At 40.0% G+C, this 25,779-nt stretch overlaps 1 protein-coding gene across 1 annotated transcript in view; it reads left to right on the top strand.

Moving 5' to 3' along the window:
- The window catches only part of mapk8ip1b (mitogen-activated protein kinase 8 interacting protein 1b), a 30,372-nt gene extending 8,278 nt beyond the window's left edge, over positions 1–22,094 (top strand). Inside the window, 10 exon segments of the mRNA XM_033325089.1 lie at positions 4,383–4,640; positions 10,740–10,821; positions 11,895–13,040; positions 14,257–14,332; positions 15,348–15,520; positions 16,186–16,289; positions 16,557–16,673; positions 17,714–17,784; positions 18,105–18,203; positions 19,363–22,094. Of these exon segments, the coding sequence (XP_033180980.1) occupies positions 4,383–4,640; positions 10,740–10,821; positions 11,895–13,040; positions 14,257–14,332; positions 15,348–15,520; positions 16,186–16,289; positions 16,557–16,673; positions 17,714–17,784; positions 18,105–18,203; positions 19,363–19,435 (2,199 nt within the window). The 3' untranslated portion in view covers positions 19,436–22,094.
- Positions 22,095–25,779: the final 3,685 nt, after the last annotated feature.

The following is a 25,779-nucleotide window of genomic DNA, read 5'->3' as shown; positions in this document are numbered from 1 at the left end:
ATGGAGTCCTGTTCTGTTTAAAAATGTATGAGTAGGTGGTGCAACTGCAGAACCCTGGTTGGAAAAGGGGTCATGAATGCAGAGGACTCACTGTACGTACACATATGGTGAGTGAGCTCATCTTCCCTGTGGAGGTCCAGGATGCATTTTGTCTCATCAATAATGGACGGTCGCATGGGAAGAGCATCAGACATCCAGACAGGCATTGTGTTGTGCACTGACTCTGTGTGTTTATATGAAGGGGTCAGAGGGTGTGTCCAAACCCATACACATATGAAAACACAATGGGAGCACAAACAGGATTCCAGTCACATTAGCATTTTTTGGTTTGATTTAAACGCTGTTGCAGAAAATCTTCTTAACAGCAGGAATTTTCCAAAAGGACATACAGTATAAGAAAGTTTACTAGAATGGGGAATTGAGGAACCTGGTTCTAAATTTAGTTTGAACAAAGTCCAGCCCTGGGACTAGTTCTTTCAATATAGATAATAGATAGTAAAGGAACAATTGAGGAGGGTTTAGCAGAATTGAATTACAATTGCTGGTGGAGCACAAACCTGCTTAATGTAGCAGCTTGTATAAAACACTCATGTAATGCCAGTAAGCATCAGTGTTAGATAGATGGAAACTTTATTAATCCCCAAAGGGAAAAACTTGATTGGTCACAAGAGCAAGGCCATCTCATCAAACCAACAGTGTCAGGCAGGGATCGTATTAGCTACATCCCTCAATACATGCACTCACAACACAATCACAACAAATAAACAAGCATCAGAATAAATTATTATCACTCACTGATTCAGGAGTGTGAAATTTTTTAATGTTACAGAGTTTTATGGTGGTTACAAACAAATATAGGAAAACAAACTAGTCTACTAGTATCTACTATCACAGGTATACTGTGCAAAGAGAAGACCCAAGACTTTATTCTGTCAAGGCTGCCCTCTGTTGTCACTGTACTACACGTTAGAGAAAAATAAAAAGGAAAGGTTACAACATACACTCGACTTTTTAAACACATAACATATCGATTATTTTTATTATTCAGTGAACAGCTGAAAACATTTATTTCCTCATGTTAAAAATAGGGTGGAAAGTAGTATAATTTAAAATACATATAATACCTTCGGTAATCAGTACATAGAATATTTATACTATATATATTTATTATTTATAACAGTGAGGATATTATATCAGGACTAATGTTTATTGCAATAGTCATCTCACCACATTTGAATTCATAATGAATTGTGTGTTATCCTTTCAGATATTTGTTACTTAACTTATTGATATTTCTGAAGTACTTTGGCAACATTAGTTTAAAACTGTTGTGCCATTAAAGATGATTGATTTTATTTAAAACTCTTTAAGATGCTTTAGACAGTGGTAAGCTATATTTAAAAAAAAAAAAAATCAATAGATGTAGACATTGCACTGATATCATTATCCAGGAGACGAAGATGGAGGGAGATGTGCAGAAAAATGAGGAAAGACGGAGAAAGCAAGCAAACGAATAAGAGAAAAGAGAGAAAGAGCTGAGACAGAGATGCAGACATGGTGAGAGAGAGAGAGAGAGAGAGAGAGAGAGAGCCCATGCAAAACACCAGAGAAGGATGCCTGTTTCCATAGCAACAGTGTTTCTTTCACCTAGTGCACGTGGTAGAGCTGAAAATACATCTAGTGTTGGTGCACACACACACACACACACACACACACACACACACACCTACCTATGGATACTGCTCACGTCATCTCTTCCACATGAGAGAGCAGAGAGGAAGCCGTCTCATCAACATAAACAAATGAGGTCCTGTTGAGAGCATTACCGGCTGCCATTTGCTTTATGTTGCTTACTGATATTTAGCCGTTTTGTATCATGAATATTGTATCATGTATCATGAATCAGCATTCACACTAATTAGTGTTAGTAATGTGATAGTTTTGGAGCAGGTACTTCGAATGTTTGTTTTAGTGCAAAATAAAAGCAAAACTTAAAATGACTGTAAGATTTATTCTATTTAACATATACCAGTAGTATTTATGATTTTGATATTTCATACTCTCAAAGAAATGTAATGTCAGTAACATGATTTTGGCTTTAGATTTTTGGACTTTATTATCCTCTATTTATTTACATTTGTATTACTTTAATTATAATGTAGTATTGTAATCTTTCTTATTTTTACTCTCTAAGCAAAGCAGGTTTTGAGTGATCCGGCACTTTCAGCCTTTTTTGCACACTTATGTTCTTGTATTTGACCTGTTGGCTGTGTGATTCCCCTCCTCGGGCTGCTATGATTGGTTGTGAGTTCAGCATCACTGTATCTTCGAAGCGACAGCATCTCCTCAACCTCCTCATCACTACTGAGCTCCTTGTCTCCTAGCAACAGGGGCCACGGCTCTCTTAAAGGGACCAGTTGCAATTTGAGGTCATAAAACCGCAATTTGTGTAAAATATAAAGCGAAGGAAGAGTAGAAACCAACTGCAGGTATCAATTTTCTGTGGGAGAAAAGGAGAACAAGGAATAAAAATGGAGAATAATGATGCTGGGTGAGGGGCTGTGCTGTGATTACAGGCAGAGAGCCAGACAGTGGTGTGATGTGGCTGAGAAGAAAACACAGGAGGAGGAGGAGGAGAAGGGGTGACATGACTGTCTTCTCATACACCTAATCCGATAAGGGAGTGATTTATGGATGCTCAATAAGATGTTGGTGGGCTGAATAAACAAGAATGGGCAAATGGATGTGTGATTGATAGATGATGGATGGATAATTGATAGATGAATAGATAATTGGATAATTAAGGGGTATTCATCCAAATGTAGGACAAACTTTAACCAAATTAAATTAAATTAATACGTTAAAAAAGCTGCAGAAGAAGAGGGCAACACACAATGAATTAAAAGAGCACCAGTCAAACTTGACAGATGATGCAGAAAGATGCAGAAAACATGATGGAAACATGGCAGTTCTGCTTGATGAAGGCTAAACATGACAAACACACTGCAGCCTCACACTGAAGAGAGAGAGACCCCTGCATATCTGTTACTGGCGTTACGCTGCATACAAATGTGCTTGAAGGCAACACTTAGCCAGTGGAATTGGATTAACCTCAATTCCATTCATCCTCTGTGTTAGCTCACTCTGCAACTGCACGCGTTCATACCCACTCTGATTCATTTACAGAGGACAATTCATATCTTAATCTTCACACAACAGTCAGTAACGTGTAGACAGAATGGAAGTGTTTGCATGTTTATAGTAAATAAATACATGTGGTCTCTATTCTGACCAACTTTATATCCACCTTTAAATGTAATTTTGGTTTGCCTTTATTCCTGGAAAGGATTATTACTCAAGACAGGACTGCAGCTCACTGAAATAATGTAGAATTATATTGTTTATAGATTAATAGAGTTTGGTTTACCTCACAGCTCTTCTATGACTGATATATGTAAAATATTCTAAACTGGGGTTACCATGGCATCTGGCTATTAACTGTCGTCCTTGTGCCTATGGATCAGCTCTGCTATAGCTCTCAAAGGAGCTTTTTAAGTCAAAGTGACTTTAATCTGGTGCACCATGTCATCTGATTTGAGTTATTTTACATTCTGCATGTGTTGTAGTTCATATAGGGTCAACAGTTGTACAGCTGCACATGAATATGTTTTGTGTGTGCCTGCACTGTATAAGCTACTAGTGTGTCAAGTATGTGTTTATTTTTACATGTGAAGCAAAGAGGGAGCTAAAGACTGTAATAGGCTTTCCAGTTAGTGTGGTGTCAAAGTATGTACATCAGCTGACAGCAGGAGTTACTGTGTGTGTGTGTGTGTGCGTGTGTGTGCGTGTGTGTGCGTGTGTGCATGCAGGAATGCTGATGGTAAGTGAAGTGGACTGTCCTGGCCCAGTGCCCCCTGACTTTCTGTCTCTTGGATGACGCTCATGTTTGTCACTTGCTTTGTTTACAGTAAAAAAAGAGGGTCAAATGAATTTCAACACTGCTGCTCCGATTCGAGTCACCTCTTGTGTATCTTAGTCCTACTAACATTTTCTTAGTAGTCCTGATCAACATTGTCTTTTTAATATTGTATTTAACACTGTATTACTTTAAATATTCTCTTCTAGACTCATGCCATCTCTGCTAAGATTATCAGCTCATTGTTATTGTTTTGGTTAGAGGACAGAAAGTGATGGTGGGAAAAGTGTCTGCCTCTCTGCCTAAAGCAGCTTAGTTTCTTTGAGTGTTCGAGACTGAAGGGAGACCAGCTTCTAATTGGCTGCTTCAGTCTCCTCATCCCAGCCTCATGCACGCTCTCTTTCTCTCTGTCTTTCTCACGCTTTCCCTGCCTCAACTGACAGCGTGTTTCCTCCAATCCCAATAGGGCCATGTGAGACGAGGAACCAATAGCATGTCGGGGAGGGCAGAGCTGGGCGCCGTCGGCCAGCTTCAGGCAGAGATGCTGCATTTGGACCTCATAGACGGTGCTGACGGTTACCGCGGTGACAAAGAGTCCTCAAAGGCATCTGCTATCGCACCCCCGCCAGTCATCCAGGACCCTGTAGCACCTGTTACCATGGATACCTACCGGCCCAAGAGACCCACGACCCTTAACCTCTTCCCGATTGTACCTCGGACACAGGTAAAACCTGAATTAACCACAATTTGTAACACAACACCAAATATCAATCAAAAAGACAAAAACAGGAGAGAATGAATGTTGTTTTTTTTAGTGAACAGTATTTTTCTATGTCCAGGTGTCCGTCTCTTTATATGTGTTCCCCCGCACATACAAATATGATGGACAACTTGCGTGACATCACCACTGGATTCATTATCATTGTTTCTCTGACAGGATGTGTTTACTGGACTGAACAATAGTCTCAGTTGTCAACACTGATTTTTTTCCTCAGTGCCCATCTCTGTTTGTGCTTGAATGCCGCTATAGAGCTTGTGACTGTGTGTGTTTGTGCTTGTTCCTCCTTCATTGTGAGGACTGGACCCTGTTTACACAGTGACAAGTGAGTCTTGGCTTCCCTGTGGGGACCAAGGTCAGGTCCCCACCATGTAAATCACTGAATTATAAAGAGGTGACTTGGATTAAGGTTATGGTGAGGTAGCAGTTATTGTAAGTCTCTGGGGAATGAATGTAAGTCAATGTAATATTCCCACAAGATATGAAAACAGTTATGTCTGTGTGTGGGTGTACGTGTGTTTGCATTTGGGTGAGGCTGTATGTGTATGACAGTGCATGAGTGGTGCTCGATGTCTGTTGATATCATGTGTCTCTCCACATCCTTTCAACAGCAGAGCTCTGGTACCATGGTCTCCTTCACTACGTGGCCACTAAATCTGTGTCTATACAGAGAAGTTCTTCAAATTAAGCAACACAATACAGTTTTCAACTGGGCAGAACATGATCCTGCACCCCGACTGGCAAGGCGACACATTAAAAATCCTTGATGTATATAGATAAGTGGTAGATGACAGGTGGATGACGTGCCAACGCTATAGTAAAGGTTTGGTATAGAATTCACCTTTCTGAGTAACCTGTTGTGCCGAAATGTCTCTGTGGCAATGGGACTTATCAGAAGAGTCAAAGAGCTCAAAAATACATGCCCACCAACTGAGGTTGAACTGTTAAAAATAAAGCCCATTAAAATAAGTCTAAAAGACGTGAGTCTCAGTTCCTTAACTCACTGAAGAAACCGAAGAACCAATAGAATGGTGCACCAGCATGGTAGCAGTTAAGAGCTAAGAAGAGCAGTGGAAAAGTCATGATTTGTGTTGACTTAAAACAGCTAAACAAAGCAGTATACAAATATGTCCTTCCTACTACTGACGATATTTTGCCCAGACTCTCACAGGCATCTCATGGATGCAGCCAGTGGGTTCTGGCAGATTCCCTTGGATAGGGACAGTGCAAAATTGACAACATTTATTACTCCTTATGGGAGGCATAAGACCTGATCCTTCCAAAGTACTGGCTATTACGTACACGGAGTCACCAAAAGATGTTGCACCTCTACGTCGGACCCTTGGGATGGTTCACAATTTAAGTAGATTCATGTTCACCGTCTCTGATATCACAGCACCACTCAATGAATTACTGAGAGGGGATGCTACGTAGGGCTGGGGCCCAGCACAAGAGCAGGCCTTCCCATAGTAAAGCAGCTAGTAACTCAGGCACCAGTTTTGTCTTTCTTTGATATGAAACAGCCAACCATCGTGAGTGCAGATGCCAGTAGCTATGGACTAGATGGTGCGTTGCTGTTTGGAGACAATAATGAGATCTGAAATACTGCAACGTCTGCATGGGGCCATCAACCCAGGTCATACATCCTACGGACTAAAAAAGGAATCACGCGTAGACACCGGAGACATCTGAGACTCCTACAACCTCTGACCTTAAAGTTGGATGCTGAACTTAAGACCTCACCAGGAGAGGCAATGAAGGGCTCATGAAGTTCTTCACCTGTTCAGTCACCTACTGAAAAACAGTGAATTCTTTAAAGGACACTCGGTCTCAGTCTTCGTCTTCATCTGCTCATGTGACATCTCATCAAGACACCACAAAGATATGAGGACTTTGTAATGGATTGGAGCATAGTTGTCATATGTGACAGTAACCAATAGCAGCCATGCCTGGTGTTTGAAAGTCCACCCAGATACGTGAACATAGCTTAATGAGTTGATAAGCTAATGAGTTCAGTATGACTGAGGTTATTGATTAATTTTGAAAGTAATGAAATGTTGAATCAATTGCTCATTGATATGGTTGATATGAGTTTTATAACTCTAAGAAAAGGGAATGTTGTTGTATTTTGGTCTATTTTGAGTTGTATGTTGGTGCAGGTATACCTTTGCTCGATACCTTTGCTCGATACCTTTGCTTGATACCTTTGCTCGATACCTTTGCTCGATACCTTTGCTCGATGGATGTTTAGAGGCGAAGTAATACTGAGAGTTGTAAAAACGACGCAGGAGTACGCAGCACTGCGTTTTTGGGTACCATGTTGTGTTCTCTTCAGTTCAGATTAAAGAATAGCTTTTGTGTTTAAAACATTGTTTTAATAGGCAACTCTTTTGACAATAGATGTAGCTATTTAGCCAATTACTTCTACTGCAGCCTCTATACTTGGGGGAATTAAGTTATTGAGGACACGATTTTCTAATTTAGGGGCAAATATTTTATCATGTATTTTACACATTTAATACTCATTTGTATACTGTGAAAAATCTCCCAGGTTCTGTAGAGATGTAACAACCTGGATTCTCTTGTCATGCAGCAAATACAGTAATGTATATGTTAGTAAGTTAAGCCATGCTGTGACATACACACACTTCCCCACAGTGCAGTCTGTCAACGTGATCAACCAAGCAGCACTATATTTATCTGCACTTTGCCCAGTTTCCATGAGGTGCAAACAAACCTACTGCACCTGCTGATGTGCCTTTGTTCTTGTGAGAGTGTGTGTGTTGTGCTGTCAGAACTGGAAAGCATGAAGGAAATGGTTGCCCTGAATTTGCTTCTTCTTGGGAAGTGTTTGTGTCTCCTGGGATGTTTTTCATTCTCTTTATTCAGCAGAAAAAAAACTCACGTATGAAGTAAAACGTTTCCTGACAGTGGCTTTTGCATGAACTCTGAGGACTTGAAGCAACAGGTTACGCTGCCCTCTCAAATTTCACTGTCTACTTACTCTTCTATGAATTCCTCACATTAGTGACTTTCTCCTGCATTTTAGCTATAACACAGCTGAAGAAGACCTTGTTGTGGTGTAATCACAGAGTCTGACATGTATAGCCCAACTCCAAAACAGTTTTGCAATGAAGGTGAAGTGTATGGTAGATCTTAGTTCTCCAGCACACCTTAAATTAAGACAATACTGAAGCTCTGCTAGCTCCAACAGAGTTCACAGTGAAAACCTGAGGTTTTGTCAGGCTGAGAGATAGATGGTGATGATAGATGAGTGTTGACAATCTCCAGACATTTTGTTCTTAGAACAAATACTGTAAAATAGGGAGAGACACGGACTACTGGGAACAATTTTCAGGTCTGTGGATCAGTAAAAATGTAAAATTTAAATTTAGCCCTGCAGCATTTAGCAATCTGTTAGCTCTGTAGTTGAATAAAAGCACCTCTCAGTGTTGATCAGGGTTTTTTGAAAAGCAATATTTTTAGATCTAAAAATCTGACTGGTTCCAGCAAAAGTGAACAAACCTGCAAATCATCAAAATATCATGAGACATGAAAAAAACTTTTTTCAAGGTAGGGTTAATTCAGGTGGGTGGCAGTCATGTAATGTATACTATACTGAGGTTTTTGCAGAAAATAATACAGATACAACAATGCATATTGATTTAAAAAAAACTAGCTCTACACCACTGTGCTTCACTATCAGGATGATATTAGTTGTGATGAACCTGATATATTGATTGGAGTTCTGCCCCAAGAGTTTCGTCTCATCAGATTCAGGAATCTTTTTCCTCGTGCTCTTTGAGTCCTTTAGATGCTGTTTGGCTCCACACAAACTGTCATATGGCTCTTACTCAGAGTGGTTTCTGGCTAGACTCTGTACCATAAAGGCCTGATAGATGATGTGCTGCCTCCTGGCAGGTTGTCCCATCTCTGCAGAGGACTTCTGAAAGTGTCAGCATAACCCAGGTTACTCAGTTTGGCTGGAAGCCCAGCTGTACTTTCCAATGCCACTGTATGTACAGTACCTATGCATTTATGTACATAATGTTAGCAATAAGCTCTACCTATAATTTAAAATAGCACATTTGATTTTTCTTTGTTTTCAGGGTATTTAATCCTTTCTGGGAATATATATATATATATATATATATATATATATATATATATATACATAGAGAATGAAAGGGAGTACTCTAAAAGAAGAAGGCATCAGAAGGCTCTTGAATAAATTTGCATTTATTGCTTAGTTTTAAGTATATTTTATAAAGCTATAAGCAAATTTCCCCCGTATAATATTATATTTTCAACAATGTCATTGCAAAATTGGAAATCATTTGGAGTTGTTCTTTGACTAAGTTTAGCACCTTGTGCATTACCCACAGCCAGATTCATGTCTGTATTTCACAGTTGTATGTTATCAGTCATTTGCATGTAGAGCTTTTAATACAGACTCATTTCCCTGAGTGATGATCATTTTGTAAAATAAATCTTTGCCCCTCAGATCGATGCTGCTCTCCCACCTGCTGATTCACTTGTTACCACAGCAACATCTCTGTCTGAAACACGTAGAGGGGAAGTGAATCATCCAGTGGGTGGACAGAAGGAGGACATGATCTTATTTTGGGTGACACATTGTCGTCACAGGATTTTCCAGTTTTTGTTCCATCTGTTAAAATCTTCCTTTATGTTATTAGTGTCTCTCCTTCTGTTACCCAGGGCAGCCTGTCAAACCTCAGCACTCCTGTGGCTGGCAGCACTATTAGAGCATTGTGCATATTGGAGCATTGTGCATATTACAGCATTGTGCATATTGGAGCATTGTGCATATTGGAGCATTGTGCATATTGAAGCATTGTACATATTAGAGCAAGTCACCGCTTTCAACCATTTTTCCTCTTGAATGGGACTTTTTAACAGCATCTTTATACAGCAACTTTCAAACAGGTGAATGCAATTCAAAGCACTTTGCAGGTAAATGACAAGAAGGGAGAAAAAGATAAAATAAAATAATAATATGAAGTTAAATTAAATCACAAAACGACATAAAATAAATGATAACAAGGCGGTGATTAGCACTGTCTTCCCCCAGCAAGAAAGTTCCAGGTTCAACCAGACTCTGTGTGTTTTCTCGGGATACTCAGGTTAATTGGTGACTAATTGTTTGTAGGCCTGAATGTGAGTGTTTGTCTCTGTGTCAGCCCCGTGACACACTGGTGATCTGTCCAGGGTGTAACCCACCTTTGTCAGCTGGGATTGGCTCCAGCCCAATGCCACCCTGGGAATGGATGCATAATAGCATAAATAGCATATATATAATATATAAGAAAGAAATAATAACCAATGTGTCTAAAATGTTGCATAAATATGGAAGATTAGAGATTGGATGCTGATGAATCAAAACTGCTTCTTTTTTAAAAGACGCTTTAGTGGGATTTTGACCCCTTTGAACCCTTTGGTCATACTGTGTGAATCTGTGATGAGAATAAATAATTAGGTAGCACTTGAAATAATATTTTATGTTTTTAAAATGACGATGATGAAAATATTCTGTAGCTTACTTAAAATTTTTAAACGAGGCACACAAATGTTTTTTTAGGTGCATTGATCCTTTAAGTAGAGGTATCATGAGAAGTATCATGGTGTCCAGAAAAGGCTCTCTCGCCTCGAGCAGCCTGAAGAGACTGTGTGTGTGTGTGTGTGTGTGTGTGTGTGTGTGTGTGTGTGTGTGTGTGTGAGGGTGTGTGTGTGTGTGTGTGTTCGCAATAGCTTGGTTAAAAGGTCTGGTTCCCTTTAAATACACACTGTGGAGCACAGACAAAAGAATCCCTGCTCATTCAACAGAATAAAAGGGTGTGTGTGTGTGTGTTATGTGTGTGTGTGTTGTGTGTGAGCCAGAGAGAGACGGATAGAGACAAAAAAGTTGTACAGTGAGCTTTAGGATCCAGCGCTCAGTGACCAGACATCTCGAACTCTATTTCTTTGCTTCTCTTTTTTCTTTCTCACCATTTCCTTCTTCTTTTCTTCTTTTCTGCATTTTCACAGGACACGTTAAACAACAACTCATTTGGGAAGAAATACAGTTGGCAGGAAAAGGTTTCAGGCTCATCTTCGCCTCTTAAAACCGGTGAGCTTTTCTTTCTCATTAGATCTCAACACTATGAAGTTTGTGTTTCAGCCTGTGTGAATATTCCTGTTTTGTTGATGGTAACTGGAGTGTGCAGACCAAAAATATATATATTTGATATAAGTCAAACTCTTAAGGCAAAGTATCTGAATGTTTGTGTGACTCGCATTGAGTCTGGCAGGTTTTGTGTCAGTCTTATTCAGAGGCCACAGTGTTAAGGCCTGAATTAGCTATGCTAGGCTAACTGTCGTTAGCTGAGGGAATGATATATACTCTGTGTGTGTGTGTTTCTTTTGTCAGGCAACCTTGTTAATCTCCTATTTTAATTTGAGGCTAGATGTCTTTTTTTGGCTCTTGGTTTTCTTGTTTCAGACAAACTAGTTTTAATTTTGAGGCAAACTTTTAAAAAGTTTGGAGCATGGTTTGCTTTTTTCAGACATATTTGTCTGCTCAGACCTGCGTTCATAAAACAATTAATAAAAGCAATTTAAACAAAATTTGTTTTAAAGAGTCACTGGAGAAACTTCTCTTAAATTTAAATTGCAGATCCAAATCATTTAGTATAGAACAGGTCTGTGTGACGACACGAGGAAGTTCAAGTGTCCTACACTATTATCCCGATTTAACCAGCCTGTTCCATAAAAGCTAAAATAAATGAAACCGCTCGTCCAGAACTCACCTCACTGGTGTCATGTAAGCTCAGGCTGCAGTGCTGCATCATCCACGGTGACATTATCATGCCTGGATTTTCTGGCAATGGATTATGACATAACACAGCAATCACCTTCTCCTGGCTGCACTGAATTTGATGAGTAATAGGGATTTAGCTGCGTAATCCTAACATGCATTACCTAACCATTTCTACTTTTCTCTCTTCTTGTTCGTACTTTACTCTGTCCATATGCTGCCATGACTGCCTTCCTGTCTGTGCGTTTCTTTGGGTTGTGCTTGCGTCTCCTGCATCATGTATATTTACACTGTGTGTGTGTCTGACCTTGCATGCTTGTGTGTCGTCTGTGTGTGTGTTTGTGCGGCCGCGTGCATGTTTTCGTTCGCATCTGTTCTTTCTCCAGGTGAGCTCAGCCCCCCACGTGAGCACAGCTGTCTGAGTGACGAGGACAAAGTGCAGGGAGGGGGAGCACAGACCAAAGACCGCGGGACCTCCACCGACGCTCCTTGCAGACACAGCCATACTTCTGGACACGTGCACGACTCATCTAAGGCAGCTGCAACACACTCCAAAATTCAAGAGAAGCCACCTGCACCTCCACCACCACAGAACTACACACCAGCTCCTTTGTACCCAGCAGGAAAGGGGGGGGATGGAGGTGGGCACCATCGGGAGAGGATCCGTTACCACACAGATGTTCATCTAGAACCCACAGAGGAGATCTATCTTACTCCGGTGCAGCGATCTGCTGACCCCCTAGAACCACCCAACCTGCAGGACCGACCATTTCTCTCACAGCAGACTGAACAGGGCCGCATGTCCATCAGCTCTGACACAGAGGGCCCACCTCCTTACCAGCCTCTTCCAGACCGGACAAATCCCTCAATCTATGAGGAGGACGAAGTCTATATCCCTCCGCCTTCATATGCTTCCTGCGTAGAATCCCTCATCACGCCGCCCAGCACAGCACTCTCAGCTCGTTCCTCCCTCGTGCTGGACCTCAGCCTGAAGGGGGCGGGGACGGGGGCTGGGGCTGGGGCCATGCTGAGAGCTGGGTCATCAGTGGAGTATGTGGATGCCACAGATGAAAGCTACTGTGGGGAGGATGAGGATGTGGACAGGATTATAATGGATGGAAGGATGAGGAAAGGGGGAGGAAAGGGAGATAGGGGTGGTAGCAGAGCAGCCCCGCCAAGGACTTCCATGAGCTCAGAGGCCAGTGGCCTTTCATATGACTCAGTCAAATACACACTGGTGGTGGATGAGCATGCTCAGTTAGAACTGGTCAGTCTCCGGCAGTGTTACCAAGGATACAGCGACGACAGTGACTCGGCCACCGTCTACGACAACTGTGTCTCCTCTCCTTATGAGTCAGCCATCGGGGAGGAGTATGAGGAGGACGATGAGGATGAGGAGGACGGGGCTCGGATAGGAGGGGTGAGGAGAGAAGCCACAGCTTGTCTGTCTGAAGACTCCACTCCAGAGGCAGACCTGCACTTCTCCAAGAAGTTCCTCAATGTCTTCATGAATGGCCGCTCTCGCTCATCCAGTAAGTTGCTCTTTAGTGTTATTATTTTTTATTACCATTTAAAGCCATATAACGCAGCTCAAATTGTAAGTGTGGTAATGAAAATGTTTTTGCTTCTTAGCTGATTTTGTTATCAGCATTCTGACAGCAACATGTTTGAGCTGGATATTTAAATGGCCTATTAGGTGGAGAAACGCTGATCCAGCAACAAAATGGATGCAATAGAACCAGATATCATCATTTTTTGTTTGATGCTTTTTTCTTGCTTCTAAAAACCTCAACTGCCAACAGTTTTCTCAGAGATTTGGGTATGTTGTAATAATAGCGGCTAATGTAGCCTCAGGAAGAGATGCGGGGCATGCTACTGAGGTAAACTCACTTCTAAATCCAAATCACCAGATAATTAAACTCTTTCTTTGCTCCAAACCGACACTAAGCAATATCACCCGAGGCACTTTATCAGATTTTGTGACACTCACTGAAAAAAAAGTGACCTGAGGTATTTTGAAAAGGGCCTGTCTGGAGGCCGACAGGAAACATGGGAAGTGCTGAATAGAAAGTGTTCATCCGACGGCTTGAATCGTCAACATCATCAACATTCATCTAAGAATCTTTGAGATTTGAGAGACATGAAAAGTTTGAGCTGGGTGCTCGAAGACAGATCAGCGAGTCATCAAAAACATCATCTGGAAACCTTGAATATCCTGCTACTTGAGTCCATGTACTTAAAATGGACAAAGCTGTTGCTCTATCTGAGATTTGCAGCCTACATCTCGGGATCGAAAGCATAGGACCAAGGAGAGTCATATAATATCGTGTTGTATGGTTTGCTTTCACTAGGCACATTGGCACCTTGGGAAGAAAAATGGGAAGTATCACTGCGTAAGGATGGAAAGAGCTTTTTCTTTAATATATGTGTGGTTGTTTCCTCTAAGAGTCATTGCTGTCTTCTTGGATGCTGCCCATGTGTTTTATGGACTTGACAAACACCACGACAGTTTATCGGAGTAGTGCAGGACAGGTCATGGATATTGTGGGCGAATGTATGTGGGTAGAAAAATGGTTCCACAGTGAAAATCGTTTTCACACCTAATTAAGGTGAAATTCTCAAAAGATATGTGTTCTTTAAAATGAACACACTTCCTAAATTATGTTTAATATTTGTCACTGCTAGACACATTAATCTTGTGACACTATTCACTTGCTGATTTTATTTATTTATTTTCTGCTGTTCAAGGTGCAGAATCCTTTGGCTTGTACTCGTGTGTCATAAATGGAGAGGAGAAGGACCAGAGCCACAGGGCCATTTACAGGTGAGGAAGAACCACAACACCTTCATCATCATCATCTCCTTCATCATGTCTACGTCCATACTAAATGTGACACCATGACTAGTTTTAGTCATGACATTTTAGTCACAGACCATGAACTAAGCAGTCAGGGAATCCAATTTATTGATAAAAGCACTTGATCGCATAGTGTTGAGTACAATCAATGTACACACTTTAATCTTACTTCAACTGGCACAAATAACATTTAAATAAATTACTTACACTAAGGCAGCACAGAACTCAATTAGGCAATGGATTCATATATAACTTTAGGCTTCTCCAACCTTAATAATGAGGTGATTAATACAGATGAATGTTTGAATTAATACTTCATTATGCTTAAATTCAAATTAATTTTAAAATGTTCATTTTTTTGTTTTGGTTTTATAGTCACAGCAGCCACAAATACTCAGTTTCTCCAGTTTGCTCAGTAATATTCACACTCCAGTTGGCAGCATAGAGTTAGACTAAAGCTGCTGCTGAAGGCCTCAGGCTGATGAATGCATATAAGGGAGGGGGGCAGAAACAACATCAGCACAGTCATGTGAAAATAAGCATCTCTTTGCTCTCTCAGGTCATGTGAGTGTGTGGTACATTATCCATGCAGAGCTGAAAGCTTGGGCTTATAATGTTATTTTAACTGCTTTGTATTTCTGTCATGCATCTATAGCCTCCACTATCAACCAGGCCCAAATTAGTTAGCTAATAGTTGGAAGTTATGTAATTGTTTTATGCTGTTTACCTTGATTTACCTTGATTTACCTTGTGTTAAGTGTCAATTTTCTGTCTGTTTCTGACTCATGAAAAGATACAAATATCTGAATACATGTCAATAACCTCTAGGAGGCATTCTAGTTCGAAAATGAACCAAATTTCCAGGAAGTCAGACAACGCAGGACATATTTGAGGTTCAGATACTGTATAAGGTCATCAACCAGCTCGTAAAAAGCCTGTTATGTTCCTCCGATCTTCTGCATAAGTTCATCTTTCTCGTCAGATTTGTCCCTCGACATGACGATGAGTTGGAGCTGGAAGTGGATGATCCGTTGCTGGTGGAGGTCCAGGCGGAGGATTACTGGTACGAGGGCTACAACATGCGGACTGGTTCCCGTGGGATCTTCCCCGCTTACTACGCTATAGAGGTGGCCAAGGACACCGAGACTTACAAAGGTACTGACTCTGCTGCAATTGTTAATTACAAAGACTGTGAAAGTGTTTGCAAAGGGCTGAAATGATGCGGCTTATCTGTCCCTGTACTAGTCAGAGCTAAAGTCCCACTGTATTTAATCTGGCACAAGTCTTAGGTCTTAGTATTTTCTCAGTGGACTAATTTCACTGGTCTTTTTAAACAAGGTAAAATGTGATAAATTATGTCCCTACTCTAAAATAACCGTATCAGTAAAAATTTTTCTCTTCAGGTGCAACTACAGTGATGCTTCTTCTAGTCTCATCATGCCAGAGTAGTTGAAAATGATCTAAATTTAGTAATTATTTATACTGAGAACAAAAAGAGAAAGACCATGTGGCTCGCTCTGGTCGCTCTGGTTGAAAAGAGCTAATAGTGATAGGATTCTGACTGTTTGGCTTCTTTTAGATCATTGTTGAAAGAGCACAGTTACTCTGGTGGGTTACTGTGCATGTACTGAGGCACTGGGACGAACAAACGCCCTGTCAACCCGTTGCCAATGTGATTATTGTTCCTGAGGAAAACAAAAGAACCACTTTTTTTTGTCTTTCCACTAAATTCTTGGTTTTGGTGCTTCAATAAATCACTGACACCTTCTGTGTTGTGTTATTTTCTAGTTACTGAATAATCCTGTTTCTTTACTGTGCAGTGAAGACCAGTGAATGGATGGACAGATACCGACTGAAGTTCCTGGGCTCAGTCCAAGTACCGTACCACAAAGGAAACGATGTTCTCTGTGCGGCTATGCAGAAGGTAATACCCATGTTGTGTAGTTTTGTGTTTTTGCAGACTATGTGTTTGATTGTTTAAAGCATTTGACTAATATAGTAATGAAACTTAAGGGACACATTACAAAAATAAAGGAGCTTTCCTATATGCTTTATATAAGGTACTGTCATCTTAGATAAATAATATTATATTTCATAATTTCATCTAGCATAGATGGGACGGGGTTACTGGGGTACACTGCTTTTGTTTTTTATTTTTATTTAAGACTCATCATTTATATTTGTTTTCCAGATTGCCACCAACAGAAGGATGACAGTCAAGTACAACCCTCCTTCCTCCTGCATCCTGGAGATTAGTGTGAAAGGCATCAAGCTCGCAGTTCAAGAGGACTATTATGCTTGTGACAGAGTAGGACTCTTGCTTTTTGTTTCCAATGCAAATTAAACCTGCTGCACTTTCATGAGCTTTTGACAAATGAAAAATAAAAGCCAATTTTCACAACCTGAGTTATGTTGCCCCCATGTGGCTGCCACTAGACACTGCAGGCAAAGACACTTAAGGGGTGTGTTTTCTTGCAGGTTATTAGTGAGTTGGTGTGTAGGAGCTTCTGTATTACTCAGGAAAACGTTGTATTGTTATGTCCATTACATGTGTTTGACAGTCAGACATGCTGAACATATGATGATCTTTTATATGGTATATATGCACATGCATGTGTCTTAGTTCCCACTTGACATGGGCAATATTTGTCATAAAAGAAAAAAAAACTTTGTCTCTTAGTCCAGATACTTCTAAAGACTCCCAACCTACAACATAGCTGATGAATAATACATCTTGAAATCAGACTGACTTCATTCTACCCTAAATCCAGCAACAAACAAACCTGTTGCTCCTCATCGAGACTGTTAAACCTTATTTATGTGTTAACGGCAGTGAATGAAACATACAGAGATTTGGGTTTTCTTGTCAATCCTGCTTCAGATAAGTTGTTCCTCAGTTATTAGTTACAGAAAAACACTGCACTGTAATTTGAAATTATTATATAAATTATGATTTGTAGTTATTTACAAGTAATTACACTATACTTTAGTTTGTAGCCAACTAAATATTATTTTCACATCATTTTATCTCCTAAACTGTTTCTAGCATGTCTTTATGAAAATAATAAAATAATAAAAATGACCAGAAATTTCAATTTACAGTGATGTTACCCAGAGAAAAGCAGAAGACTATTTGAGTGGTTGAGAATCTTAATTTTTGCCAGAGCAAATCACTTTTGATTTGACAATTGATTTATTGATTATCAAAGTAGTTTGAGAATACGTTCCTATTGATAAGCTAATCAAATAATTGTGTCAGCTCCAGATAAGATGTCTGTAGTAATGACAGAGCAAACAGCCTTCTGGATGTGAGACATTTATTTTGCGTTTTTTGTGTCCTGTTCACAGAGTAATGAGTGCAGTCACTTCTTCCAGTTAAAAAATGTCTCTTTCTGTGGATATCACCCCAAAAACAGCAAGTAAGTAAGAGGAAACAATAATACTATTTAAAAAATCTATTTAATGCAGAACTACTGTATGAGTACACAAAACTTATATGTGCTTACCTTCTACTAGTCGTTACCTGCTGAGTCCAAAGAAAGAAAAATAAGTTACCATAAGAACTACTAGAAATCAACACTAATACCAGGCCAGACATAGAACTCGACTATGGATCAAATGTGAAACAGCTGTTTATTATGAATACATGACAAGTAATTAAACAAATCAAGGTGCTGAATTGCCTCTGTGGAGTACCCTATCTATAGTACCATATCTACTCTCTCTGTCCTCTCTGCAGGTATTTTGGATTTATTACGAAGCACCCAGCAGACCAGAGATTTGCCTGCCATGTGTTTGTGTCTGAAAAATCCACCAAACCACTGGCAGAGTCAGTAGGGTGAGTTGGACTGTCTCTGTATTAGCTCTTATTAGATATTCATTCTTTGCCAGGAGGTTTGAGCATTCACTTAATCTCTGCTGACACAAACAGGCACATCACTGTGTGTCACTGCTGTACAGGAACACTGTGTGAAAGTGTAGGTAGTAATACTTCAGCTAATTTATAAGGTTCTTACATTTTCTCATGGGCTGCTCACTTTAACTTCCTACTAACACAATCATGTTTATAAGCTCTTAAAATCACTGAAACATACAAGAAAATGAAAGAAAGTTCGTAATATTAATGATTATTATATATTAATATTAATATTAATGGGCCCTCTATCAAAACTATTATTATTACTGATCTTCCATTTAAGTAAATAAGGAGCTGTAGGTGTGTGGAGCTGTGTTAAACACAATGTCCACTGTTTTCCTAAGCTTGACATTTGCTAAGTGGGTTGTTGGGATAGTGGCCTTACAAATACCCTATGAGACGAAATGTTTTCCTTTGATTAGCAAATATTTGCAGTCGTGCAGTAAAGCCTTGTTCATGATGGTTACAACGTTCAGACTGTTTGACCGCTGCTCCATGACCCGGACTGTGTTACACTGACAGCTAGTTCTGTTCATCAGTCTAATAGACAAAATAATAGTAACAGCAGAACAGTTTGATGATGCAGCTTGAACTGGACTCTGTTTCTTATACTGTTTTTTCTTGTATTTATATCAGTGGGTTTAGGCTAAATAACAGAAAACACTTCTCTGCACAGTGAGACCTCTATAAAACTGACTGTATGTCCTTATTGTCAATATTATCAGCGTTCTTAGGTACCGTATTTTCTGGACTATAGTTCTCACTAGAATATTTGTCGCTTTTTAGCAAAAACAGCCTTGTGGAACAGAAACAAAAAAATTGAATTCAAAACTCTTGCACCTTTGGCTGCATCTTGATTCCTTCTATGGATTGTTTTTTTTTTGTTTGTTTGTTAGTTTGTTTTGTTTTTGTGCATAATGACATAACCTGTGTTTTCTCAAATTTAAAAACTTAGTTCTAAAATTAAACATTCTGGGGCATCTCCAATCACATGTGGAGTCCCACTGCATTTAGGACCTTTGCATGAAGCAATAGGAAGTGAAAACTGTATAAAACTGTGTTACGTGTTTCTATTTCTCAGGAAAGCCTTCCAGTTGTACTATAAAGAGTTTGTGGAGTTCTCGTGCCCTACAGAGGACATCTACCTGGAGTAGCCCAGCCCTGCCTTCAGCTCGGCACTGTACAGTACGATGTATCATAACATAACATTGCATGAAGGACCGACAACTAACTAAAAATATAATGAAATTAACAGACTGACTAACAGTGTGGAGCAGAATGATCAAGTATTGAAGCTGAGGTGGGATCTTTGTTCAATATGAGGAGAGGAAAATGAGCCAAAGGAGGCATGTATTGAGAGAGGAAAATATGCAAAATGGAGGCAGTGATGAGTCAGTGATCACGGGCTGTTGATGGAAAGCACAAACATTATATCACCCCTGTCTAAGCAGTGCTAGTTAGCCTGTAGCATCTTCTCTGCAGCTGTACTGGACTCCACTACCTTGTACCTTGCACTTGATAAAAGAAAACAGCAGCTGAGATGTGGAAAATTAAGAGTTTTCTCTTCTCTTTAATTATTCAGGGCGTGAGCATTAGGGAGGTGTATATTTACTAAATAACATCCTCAAATGAAAATATACACTAAATGAAACAAATAACCCATGTAGGGACAGTGCATTTCAATTTAGAACACCTGATATAATAAATCACATTGTTCAAAATCCACCCTAAACACTGTTATAAAACCAGCTGAAGGCGATGTTCTTTGCATTTGTGGGTCCTGTTAGACGTTTGATGTTCTGTGCCAAACATAGTTGCCAAATCGACCCATTTTCATCAGCGTGTCAACAGCAGAACATGCTGTAGCCAACTGTCAAATGCTCGAAGCGAGTCTGCTGCCAGATGTCTAGAGACACACATTTCCATAAATGGTCCAGTCAAACAGAAGAGGAAATACAGTATAGTACAATACCCAGGCGGCACATACGCTGGTTAGCATTCCAGTAAATATGCGTAATCACTAATCAAAGTAGGCGTAGACACTTGGGCTTATTGGACAAATGTCAACGCTGAGTCACAAAGAATCCCTGAAATGCACTGGGCATGCTTTGATCATGCTTGAAAAAGAAAACAGTGTGAGGGACGTACGAGCGTGGATGTTTCCTTTTTAGCGGCCTGTATTGGTACTGTAGTGCTCAGCTAAAACACCCCCACTGTTCTGTTTAATGCCTAATGTCTAATGGCAGACACACTGTGCTTGTTACCTGTTAGCTCTAATACACATCACATCAGTGACAAAGATGTTCTGGGAAGAAAACATCCACGTTAGACTCTGTGGTGGTACCGAGGATAAGACCCACACGCAGTACACGCTGTCCTCCCGGTTGGTGTTCTAGAAACCTCATAGTTTCCACATTCAGAAGTATGAAATGCTCTCAGCGTGGCAGTGATAATATAATCAGGCTGATCCCCAGTACAGCAGGTGCAGGTGCTGATAAGGGAGCATAAGCAAAACTGTGGTGTCTTCAGATCTTCACTAGTAGTGCCTCTTTTTCATCAGATCAGTGTGACCTTCCTCAGTGAACTTTATCACAACATTTTGAAGGATTGCAAGTGAGTGTGTTGAGTTTAAAAGTTGGAATGAAAACAGATCTGTCAGTATGTTTGACATGGAGTGTGTTGTTTGCTTGTTTGTTTGTTTGTTTGTTTTCCACTGCACTAAATGTTCTGTACTCTACCTGTTGCTGTTGAACTCCAGTTATATTTAGTCATACTGGTTTGAGAACATGCAGAGTCCAGTTGAATTGTGATACTACAGAACCTTTATATCTGTTACTTGAGAGGGACTGTAGAGAGTTAACACACAAGACAATTAAACCAAACCAAGAACATTCTTAATCAATAGGATTGGAGGAAGTGGATTGAAACGTCTGAGACTTGACTAACTAGAGACTTGAAAGCACATGAGGTACCAAATTCTGACTTGGTAAAATCCTGGAACAAATTTTTTAAAAAGAGCAACAAGCAGGTTGTGCAAGGATGAATGCTGTGGGTACTGACAATAAGTATCGGTCAGCATTTTAATACCTGAAAGACTTCTTGTCTTGACTTGTAGGTTCCTCATGAAGACTTGAGACTTTGGTTTTAGTAAACTGACAAATAATCAAAATCTCTTTTAAAACTAATCGAAGTAATTTTTCAAGAAAAAAATCCACATTAGATGTGACACCAGACTTGAGACTTGAGTTCAATTTGTCCTACCTGAAGGTTTTGAACCTAAGTTTTCTAGAGAAGACGAAATGATTCATTGTTTATCCCTGCATTTTCTCAAAACGATTTTTGTATTGTGAATGAGGGACCAGATAAACATAACAGAAAACCAAAGGACCGCCATATTATTTTGAGTCATCCTGGGTCCAGCACAGGTGCAGAACAACTGGAAAGTGAAAAACAAACCATCATATACTGTATCACAAACATGATTTGTAACAGATGATTTTATGTGGTCTATATTTAGTAAAAGAAAGATTCATTTATAAGCGATGTGGAAATCCAGCCATCTCACTAATCCCGACAGTTTGGCCCTTTCACATGAACAAACCTTGGACAAAAGCAACGAGTCACCTGCTGGTCAAAGCCATGGTGTTTGCATCAAGAGATCAACACTGACTTTTATATGAGTTCCCTTAAAGAGTGGTCAGGAGAAAATGTACTGCAATGGGGCAATACAATGGGTGTACAGATATGCCATATATAAATAAATAATTTTCTATCTGTAATTATAAATATTACATTGTATTGATTCAACATGTAGTATGTGAAATTCTTTATTTTGGGATTTCTTTAGGTGTGAATTATTCTTTATTTAAAAATTTTAATGCAGATCTTGTGGTGTCATGTCGTTATTAAGTTTGTATCAACACACACACACACACACACACACTTGTACTTTAGTGACAACAGTAAACAGGCACTAACATATTGTAATGTGTTTCCTACACCAGGGGTCGGCAGTCCTGGTTAAGGGCCACTGCCCTGCCTGTTTTCTATTACCTATTACCTGGATCAGGTGTGTTGAGTTAATCAGAAGCTGGAAGATACCAACTCACTTTCTGTTCTCCCATTCCACCTTCATCTCAGATGGTCTCTTCCGTCATCCAAATAACTCAACACACCTGATCCGGGTAAAACCAAGAGTTAACCCTCAAACAGGAGATTTAAAAGGTGAAGCACATGTTGCTGAGCAAATTCAGGAAACACTGCAAGACTATTAAAATAATATGAGCTTTGTTTTGCTCTCTTCTTTTTACCTAGTGCCACTGTTTGTTTTTGTCATTTATTGTTATCATGGAAACATAGTGCTGGAGTTGACTGGCTGACTTTTCAGGCTTAAAGTGTAACTACACCTCGTCCAGTCTCCGTGTTTTTACTGCACAGAAATGCAAAGTCTGACATTAGCTTCTCATGGCTGATTAGATCTAAGCTTTCTGTTTCTGTCCATGCAACACACTGTACAGACTCCTCCTGTTCCCTGAGCCTTCATGTCACATGCTGAGTAACAATAACAGCAGACCTCCTTGCATTTGTTCCTTCTTTAGTCCTCAGTTGCATTTCTGCAAAATGCTAAGGTGAGCGCTAACCAAACACCACAGAAAAATATTTCCCTGTAAAGGAGTCTGATAGCCTGAGCTGCTGTGCCCTGTTCAAAAACACAACTTTTCTCTTATTAAAGTAAAGCCATGGATGTTTTGCCTCTAAAACTCTTCAGCCTCAGGATGAGCTTTATTTTCTTATTATTGTTTTGAAAAGGTTCAAAATACAAGGAAACATGCACCAACAAGAGAGCCATCTTTATTTTTCTTTTTATTAACATGCTGCTGTTATCGCTGTCGGTCAATGGAGGACAGATGAACTTAATTTCTTTGCGTTTCTGTCGCGATTGTGTTAGTAGTATTCATCCTCCAGATTAGGTTGGTAAGGGTCATTGTCATTTGGCAGAGAAGGGTGGAAGGGCCTCTGACCATAATCTGTTGCAACATATTAACACAATAAAACTGATGGACAGTATTGAAAAAACAGGTTTGTCAACCAGAAACAAGTTGCATTGTCCTCTGTGTTTTATCAGTTCTGCTTTTGCTCAGTATGTGACTCGGACACAAGGCGATTACTAATTTGCTTGTTTAACATTATGGGTTTCTAAGCAGCTTCAGCAGACTGATATGCAGGTGTCGTACCATCAGGAAGGCTAACGTAGGGTTGGACGAGGTTCGGATCAAACAAAAGCTGCAGCTCCGCTGTAATTTCATCAGCTCTGTCAGAGGAAAAAGAAGAACTACTGGTTGTTATCACCATTAACACTGCAGAGGTAACTGATATCTTAAAATGCTATTTATATTTACATAGCCTCAGTAACCTGAGGAAGCAATGAATAGCCTTACAGTTGTTACCTAAGAACCACGCTTCAGCTCTCCCAGTATAGAACAATAGCTTTGCATTATGTTAGCAACAGCATTATATTCAAAGGAAAATAGGGTGGGTCCTATGTTGAGTAAACCCCAAGCCTTTACTGTGACTTTTACGAACTGCACCTTTTACAAATGTTAATAGGAGATAAAACATTAGTCATTCAAAGAACTACAGGGAAGCAGGTCATCAACAGAAATCCAGATGTGTGTTTTAGTTTCCAGGACTGGCCCTTCATAACACATAACAGCTGAATGCTCACTTAACGCTAATCATGTTCCTGATCACAAGGTTTATGCAGAATTGATAAAGTGCACTATGTGGCAGCACACACACTAGACTAAGCACCTAAAGAAAAAAAAATAAGACCTACCTGCTGCGAACAGGCACAAGCAGGCCACCGTCCATTACAAGAGAGACGAGAATAAGGAGAGTTAACATGTCTGTGTGGATCCTGTCTGGCCACACTGTTAGCCTTGATTCAACTTAGAACGAAGCTGATGTCACCAGTGATTGCAATCACCACTTCCATTGATTTCAATGTAAACATGTTTACGATTACTGGAGCAGCAAGACCAATACATTTCTGTGAATCACTCTTCTATTAGACGCCTTCAACTCATGGAAAACACAGCAGCCTGTTTAACTGTTTCTTATCCTGTTGTCTTTGGGTCAGTTTGACCCATTTTCCAATGTGAACACATGTGATAACTTTGGTTTTCTTCTATATAATTAACTAAAAGGACATGGATGGTTCCCTACTATGTGTAAAATATGTGTTAATATGTTGGAAACAAGGTCACTAAAGAGGTGAAACAAAAAAATTGTCATTTTATACCTCATGCTTTATAAACAGTCAGAACAGAAAGGGTCAAGTTGACCCAGGAGGACAAAAGTTCTTCAAATTTACTACTGCTGCTCCTTCTGTGTTTCACAAAATGTCAGAAAATGCTTCTTCTCCATTCACTCACCCGGATGTGAGCAGAAATTAGGGAATTGTGGGAAAATGAAGGCAAAAAATGTGAGGGGTGTAGGATAAGGAAGGACAAGATGAACCTTTATTCTTTGTTGTTAATGTTGTAAAGGAGTAACGTCACCGTAGCAACCATCAATTGGCTTATGTTACTTCAATGTTCACACCGGTGGTGTGAATGTACACGTGTTTGTTTGTGTGTGTGTGTGTGTGTGTGTGTGTAATGTACTGAAATTTAAGCAGTTTGACTCCAGTGAACAACCTTTTGTTGCAGAAATGGAAGTAAATTAAGCCTTGAAAATCGATGCTAACAATTTCTACAGGTGTTCCAACTTTTGTTGTTTGCCTTTTGTCTGTGTAAAAGCAGTGTTGGAACAGACCGCACCCTCCTAAGCAATATTTGGACAGTATTGTTGTGCTTTAAGTATTGTATTGCTTTCATATTGGCATGGAAAAGGAAGTTAAAGGAAAACAGACCCTCATCGGGCTTTAAAGGGCAGGTCTTTGCTTTAGAGATATTGCAAACAAAGCCAAGGTGTCAGTCAGTACAGTCTCCTACAGCATTAAGAGGTACTTGGAAATTGACACGAAGAGTTCTGGCAGACCAAAGCCAGAACAGCACAGTCTCCAGACTTAAACCCCATCAAGCTGCTTTGGGATGAACTGGACAGAAGGGTGAAAGCAAAGCAACCTAAAAGTGTGTTGGGAAGAACCTTCTGAACTATAATTGTTACCTGAACGCCATGAGCGTGTCCTCTTAGAAACCAAGCCAGCACGCAAGGCAAGAGTTCTCCGTGAAAGACAAGAGTCCCAGACGTGACAGAGGACATTTAGTCCAGATGGGGATTTCGCAGGGAGGACAGACAGTTTCTCCCAACTGTGCAGATTAATCTACAACTAACCAGTGTGTGTTATTCATTTCTACAGTGGTCGTTACAACCAGATGATGGCACTAGATGACAAGTCATCACATTTCAAGAAGAAAAAACACTTTTTGCCCCTCTAGAACACGCCTTCCTGCTCTTGTCCTCCCACTACAGTAACATAATAACAGATTGTCTT

This window comes from Mastacembelus armatus, chromosome 3, assembly GCF_900324485.2.
Source record: "Mastacembelus armatus chromosome 3, fMasArm1.2, whole genome shotgun sequence".
In the NCBI taxonomy this organism is placed as follows: domain Eukaryota; kingdom Metazoa; phylum Chordata; class Actinopteri; order Synbranchiformes; family Mastacembelidae; genus Mastacembelus; species Mastacembelus armatus.
This window is presented reverse-complemented; position numbering and strand designations above follow the sequence as displayed.